The sequence below is a fragment of the Eupeodes corollae genome, chromosome 3 (assembly GCF_945859685.1).
Source record: "Eupeodes corollae chromosome 3, idEupCoro1.1, whole genome shotgun sequence".
Taxonomy (NCBI): domain Eukaryota; kingdom Metazoa; phylum Arthropoda; class Insecta; order Diptera; family Syrphidae; genus Eupeodes; species Eupeodes corollae.
Window position 1 is genome coordinate 12,155,346 of NC_079149.1, and position 7,206 is coordinate 12,162,551.

The 7,206-nt window shown below is 32.6% G+C and overlaps 1 protein-coding gene across 1 annotated transcript; it reads left to right on the forward strand.

Moving 5' to 3' along the window:
• Positions 1-1,502: 1,502 nt before the first annotated feature.
• Positions 1,503-3,369, forward strand: LOC129949995 (serum response factor homolog A-like). Its single transcript, XM_056061755.1, has 4 exons — positions 1,503-1,749; positions 1,814-1,960; positions 2,253-2,505; positions 2,573-3,369. The coding sequence occupies exons 1-4, from the start codon at positions 1,729-1,731 to the stop codon at positions 3,112-3,114; spliced, it is 963 nt and encodes a 320-aa protein (XP_055917730.1). The 5' UTR covers positions 1,503-1,728; the 3' UTR covers positions 3,115-3,369.
• The last annotated feature ends 3,837 nt before the right edge of the window (positions 3,370-7,206 follow it).

Consider the following 7,206-nt stretch of genomic DNA (forward strand, 5'->3'; position numbering starts at 1 on the left):
TACTTGAATTGAACGGTCCAACAGGTAATTTATAACACAACAAAGAAAATATTTAAAGAAAGTCAATGAAATAAACAATATTTTCACTTTGCAAATTTTGCAAAATACTTTGTAAGATATTATGAAATATATAAAAATGTTTGATGGAATAGGCTCTGGTCAAAAAAAGAATTAAAGTCCAACGACATAGGTGGCTGGGTCATCTGGAGAGATTATAGAGCAAGAGCTGGCTGAAGACGCACGACCCAACTGAAGCATATGACTCCCAGACCCAATTTAAATTTTCTTCTTAGTAAAGAACAAAAAAATACAATTTTATATGAATGTTATACATAGGTCAAGGCCGCATATGACAGCATCTACAGAGACGAGTTATATAGAGCTATGCCTAGTTTTGGTATCCCTGCCAAACTAGTTCATTTCCCTGCCAAACTAGTTCATTTGTGACCATGGAGAATTCACGCTGCTGCGTAAAGGTTGGAAACAACTTAACAGAACCTTTCGATGTCAAAAAAGGTTTAAGACAAGGTGATGCGCTGTTATGCGATTTTTTAAACATCGTGCACTATTTTTCAAAAGTCTGACCAATTACTAGCATATACTATATTATGAATTAGTTGTGGTAACTTCTTTTACTAAATACACTCAAGGTTTTTCTGAGTATCATCCAAAAATTTTAATAGCAATTTATATTATTTGAAATCTTTAAAGAACACCTCATATCCCTTAACTATTTTTTATCACAAACAACTATCCAAACATTTTCATTTCGAATTTGAGAACAGACAAAATTGAATAAGAAATATAAATGCTTTCAAGAACGATGTTCTCTTTTTATTGTTTGTCTTATCTTTCAAAATTAATATGCATCAGCGGCACCTTCTACTTGTCCTTCTGTCAAATTCCAATAAAAAACCAATAACTCTTCCTAGTTTTTCTGCACATACATATATTAAAAGACCGTTCTCTAAGCTTTTCACCTACCTTTGCCCTCCCCCAAAAACAATTTTGTTTACATTCCTTCATTCGCAACAAGAATTTGTACTTCAATTTCAGTTATAAGAACAAAACAAAAAAGATCTAAAGATACATTCGACGAACAAGCTTGAAATTTATTGAGAGATTTATTAGATAGCCTATTACTAATCACTTTTGGTACAAGGTAGAGTTCATCAACGAAGAACAAAATAGTCAATAAAAAAACACAACCGATAAGATTGAAGACAGAAGAAAAACGTTATAAATTTTATGATTTTTTTTTCTTTTTTCTTCCAAAGCGAAAGAAGATCTAAAGCCTAAGATGTAATATTCACAGGAAGCTCTTCATATAGTCCATTACCATGGCGAACGAAAAATATTGTCGGGAGGGAATTGAAACCAAAACAAACAAAAAACTCTGAAAAAACAAACAAATTTTAACAGCTGTGCCTTAAAATATCTAAACTCAGTTACAACTAAGTCGATTGTATAAATACAAAGATCTCGAATAGTACAAAGATTAGTTGTTCGTCGTATACGAATTGTTTTATCTCAGCTCATTAGATACGCTGCACCTTACAACGTCGTTTGTAGTGCGTTTCATCAGCATAAGTCTCAGCATCAGCGCATCGGGTCTGAGGAAGTTCTTAAATAGTTTGAATCTTCTCTCGCATTGTATCATTGCAAGTTGGTTGATTGAATAAAAAGGTTGTGTTACAATTGTGAGTTAGTCAAAATTTTGGATTACTCATGGAAAGGACTAAGTTTCGTGTAAGAATCTTTAACCCGCTTCGAAGGATTAACAATCTAAGCGACTTTCGCGTTTTCATTGTAGGAATCGATATGGCTAGTCGTACTGCTATGTATCAGCGGATGCTTTTGTCAACAGAACTCATTATTCCAGCAGAATCCTTATCGCAGACAGCAAGGACTTCTAAGACAACAACCCTTCCCCACCCCACTGCCACCAATTGTTACACCGGTAAGTACACATAACTTTGAAACGAACTCAAGTGTGCCACGTGAATTTTATGGCAATTTGTCGGAAACGATTGGAGATCTTAAATCAAAAGTCATAAACAACAATAAACCTCAAGCTACATTGTCTTTGTTTTCCCTTTGAATTACGTCGAAGTGAATATAGATTTATTTTGCATGAACAAACAAAAGAGCTGATAAGCAAACTTGATTTCAAATTATTTTCTGTTTTCGCCTAAAAACATAAAGAAAAGAAAAGTTTGGTGAGCTGACATTTATCTTCTCTTATATCTTAGCCTACTTATAGGGGTTATAACCAATACAATCCACAAAATTATGTCCCCATCACTGCCTACCAAAATGAAATTAACTATGACGGAAGTTTTGCTTATGGATACTCATCGGGAGATGGAACAACGGCACAAGCCCAAGGCTATATCAAGAATCCAGGAGTGAAGGATTTGGAGGCACAAGTGGTTCAGGGATCTTACTCATATACTTCTCCTGAAGGAACACCCATTCGGGTGACTTACATTGCAGATGAAAATGGTAACTTCGATAAGTGATATAATTTTTGAAGAAAGTGTTTAATGTTTTTGTTTTTCTTTTTGTAAAGGTTTCAGAGCCGAAGGAGCTCACATCCCAACTCCTCCTCCAATCCCAGACGCAATCGCAAAATCTCTGCAATATATCGCCAGTCTGCAACCCTACAACCAAAACATCAATCCTAATTTAAATCCCTATCAGACTCCTCTACAACCATTCCAAGGTCAGCAACCATTGCGTCCAGGACAACTGACTCCTCTCCAATTACAACAGAAAGGATACGATCAGCAGAACTCAGGACAATACCAGGCAGACAATCAATTTCCTCAATTTCAGCAGAGACCATTTGGTCAGCAATTTCAAGAAACCGGAACAACATCGATTCCCCAGCATCAACAGCATAATCTCCAACAGCAACAGCAGAAGCAGCAGCAACAACAGCAGCAACAGCAACAACAACAGCAGCAGCAACAACAAAATCAACAACAGCAACAATTATTGACTCAACAATTACAAGGACGTCCCAATCAGATAATCAGTCCATTTGGCTACAATAAATATCGACGTTTCAAGAAATCAGTGGTTACTGCTAAGGAGGAAGAGGTAAAATAACATATCCAACTCCAATAATTCACTGATATCTCCATAAAATAACTCGAACTGCTTATCAATATTGTATAAATGTATTCATTAAATTATTATATTTTGATGTCATTACTTTTTAAGGATAACCAAAAGTTTAAAGAATTCTTGAAAATGTACTAAACTTTATAGTTATTCTCTTATTTTAATGTCTTACTCTAACTCAAACAATACAATAGTCAAATTTTATAAAATCAAATAAAAATACATTATATGTTACAAACAGCAAAATTTTGAATGATTTACTTCTAAAAAAATCTCAATTTTACAGAAAGGACAATCCATTTATAATATTTCTGATCACGTATTTTATAATAGTTATATTTTCCTTAAATCTCATATTTTTAGCAGAATCTTGTTTCAGATAAATAATTTTAGAGGAACATAAATAAATCCTTGCTGGGTCGAAAATTGTATGACTTCATGGCATTTTAGGTAACAAGGATTTAATTTTCAGCGTCTTCTTTAAAACTTCTCATAGGAATTGTATAAAAGACTAAGTGATTTCTTCAAAAAATTTATAAAATGTCATTTCAATTCGGTATTTGAAAATAAAAGGGGTCCAAGTATAGACTCCTGTGGAACTTCTTATATGAGAGAATCAAAACTTTATACTCAAATCTATTATGTCATTTACTACTTTTCTTGGACTGAAATATAAAAACATATATATTTGAAATTGAAATTAACTATTTGTGAAGTTACATAGAGTTACAGTTATTTTTTGTACTCTATTTTCCATGTTTAGAATTCCAAGAAATAACTAATCTTTCAACATGTGAAATATAGGAACTACTTTATAAGTATTGCATATGTAAAAAATCGTTACGATTTTAAAGACGTTTTATAAAAGGAGGTCCTTGGGCTTTGTCCGTCTGTCTGGCCTCGCCTCGAAAGTCTAAAATATTTAATCAATTATATTTGACCTTGGAAAAAAAGGTTTAAGCCAGGTTTACTTTACAGTTTATAATATATAAATATAAGTAGCCAAAAAGCAAATGTTTTGGGCAAAAATCAAAAATTTTATTACTTCCAGAAACGACCCCTTAAATTATTAAGAAATGTTCTTTTAAATTTCTTAACGGAGGGGCTATATCATTTCAAGAAGAGGCCCATGTGCTACAGCTTCCAAGCATAGAAGGGTTCGTAAAGACTGTAAAAAGACTCAAACAAAGCAAATCAGCAGAGAAAACTTCATACTGTCAAATCTTTAAAAATGCAGAAACCTTACCATAGTTCCTAAGCTGGAACAAAGATAGTATGCAAGTTTTAAAAAAGTCTGTATGGTCTTAAGCAATCGTCGAGCTGTTGAAACAAATGATTTGTAAGTTTTACTATAAAATTGGGATTTGAAACAAGTGAAGCTGATCTGTGTTTGTTTATTCGAGAGCGCAACGGGAAGAAGCTCATACTAGTTTTGTACGTTGATGATGGTTGCAGCCACAGAAAAAATGACTAAGATGATTAATGGACTAAAACATGAATTCAAAATCAAATCAACTTCAACACCTATGATTAAGACTACAGAAAGTTCTATGTACAACAGGGAAAGAATAAATCGAGAAGCAGAAATTTCCGTGCAGACAAGCCGTTGGTGCATTGATGTACTTAATGCTTGGTACAAGGCCAGATCTTATAGTGTATAGTGTGGGATTTCATTCAAGAATACTAGAGAATCCATCCACTGAAGACATTATCCGAGTCAAGAGAGTGTTGTGATACATAGAAGGAATATGCAACAACTTATCGTCACGACGCAGAAATAGCAGTTCTCGAATGCTATTGCCATGCATATTTTGGAGGATGCATGAAAACAGGACGTTCTACTTTAGGAGTTGTCATTAAATTCGCTGGTGGTGCTATTTCCGGGCTCAGTCAAAGACAAGCGATGGTTGCTAGACAACAGAAGCAGAAATAGTAGCAGATATTATGAATAAGCCATTACCAAGTCCACGTCTTAAGTTGATATGTAAGCAAATGGGAGTTTGACATTTAAACTTAGTCTACATAGTTTCATTAATATTTAAAATTTAACTTAATTTAACTTCATATAACTAAAATTTTTTTATATTTTTCATCCTCTCTGAAACTTGTGCTAAAACATAAACCATGCTTACGCTGAAGAGATGGGGTAGACCAGTACGCCCAACGCCTTGGAGGCCAGAACTGGATCCCAGTTGTCATGTTAATTATGATGATAACTTATGTATATTACAAGCATTAAATAACTTCTCACTACAAATATTAAATCAAATTGAAAATTGTATATGTATGTACATACATCGAAAATTATTGCAAAAATTAAAGGTATATAAAGGTATCGAGCCCTTCCCGCCAAATTATCGTAAGCGCCAAAACAAATTTTATCGTAGACGACAAACCAAAAGCATACTGCTTGTCTTTGAAACAACTTGTACCCATAGTCAGAATTGTAAATTATGAATTATGCCTAGTTTAAAATATGACAATAGCCTTCAAGACTCCATGTGTTACTAGATAATTTCAATAATTAAGTTGCCTTTCTTATTGAAAATGTCGCTTACAATAAAATGGTATTTTACAAGTATATTTTCGAATTTCAAAATAGAGGTACTATTTCTTAACAGACTCAGTTATAATTATTTAAAAGTATTTACATTCTTTTGACTAATATTAATTTGACAAGAAAATTATAAGTTCGGCTAAATGCAACAAAAACATTTTTTGGCAAGAAATCGATAAATAAATGTTTAGTCTTGAAGATTACAAATATTTTAAAAAGCGCACTATAATCAATGAATTTTTAACTGCCTTTGCTAAATCCAGATATTTTTCTAACAACGAAGGAATTTTGGACTGAATTTCGTAGAAATTTGAAGATTTTGGAATAAAAGGAAAAGGAAAACGTATTTTTATGAGGCACTCAATATTTGTTGGAAACTTAAGACCATCAATATTGACAAAATACATAGTTTTTAATCTAGGCTTTAAAAGATTGTGAAGTCCAATCCTACAGTTTTTTTTTCAAAGAAATCACAATTGGTCACCAAGATATTGTGATTTGACACCTTTACACTTTTCTTGGATTGATTTCATTGTTTTCTCATAAGAAATAATCGTTTTAATTTAAATATGAAAATAATAATTAGTTTGACACGAAAATGGATTCAAATTACTTGGAAATGTTATTCGACTTTTAGACTTAAAATATTTTAAAAACTAGTTCAAAACTATTAAAAACGATATCCAACAAGGCTTTGAATGAATTTCTGACTTTAAGAATGAGTTTCCTAAAATTAAAAATTATTTAACAATTTAATTAAAATTTTGAACAATTTGTTGTAATTCTTATGAAAACTTGAAATACCAAATGTCTTTTTAGAATGTTACTCCTGTTGTTGAAAAATTCACAGTTTAAATTATTAGATCAAAATTTTGTCTATGTCCCTGTCGATACCGAAACTGAAGAGGCTTTAACACCAAATAATTTCCTTCTTGGCTCGTCTAATGGAATTAAACATTTCTTTGAATTAGATGACAATGCTGGAGCTTTAAGGAAGAACTGGATTCCATGAGAAAACTTCGGAAACCACTTCTGGAAACGTTGGGTAAAGGAGTACCTACCTACGTTGACTATAAAGTCCAAGTGGTTTGTTGAGACAAGACCTTTAGCAGTGGGGGATATAGTGATTATTGTAGATGACAATAGTTCTATAAATACCTGGCTGTAAGGGAAAGTAGTAAAAACTTAACCAAGCGGCTCTCGAAGTGGGTCAGCTAGGAATTGATAATCCAAACTAGACTTCCCTATTACCAGGGGGAGTGTTGTCGCACCGGGCAAAGCCCCATGTTAAATTTGAACTTTAAAAGAAAGGGTCAAACATACTGCTATGCTATCGCTATTTATAAAGTAATATTTAATTCACATTAATTAAAACCAAACCTTCAAACATTTCTTTTTAAAATCTGCGCTCTAAGAAAAAGGATAAACGTAACTTAAAATTAAAATTTTAATTTAATTTATTATAATTAACATATTTTTCAAAAATTTAAAACCTAAAGAAAAGTCGTAAGCTAAAAATT

Bases quoted from the DNA above. Each gene is read 5' to 3' on its own strand.
- LOC129949995 (XM_056061755.1), top strand. From the start codon at position 1,729: ATGGAAAGGACTAAGTTTCGT. The intron at 1,961-2,252 runs GTAAGTACACAT...CTTATATCTTAG, and splicing joins TGCCACCAATTGTTACACCG to CCTACTTATAGGGGTTATAA. The intron at 2,506-2,572 runs GTAACTTCGATA...CTTTTTGTAAAG, and splicing joins TTACATTGCAGATGAAAATG to GTTTCAGAGCCGAAGGAGCT.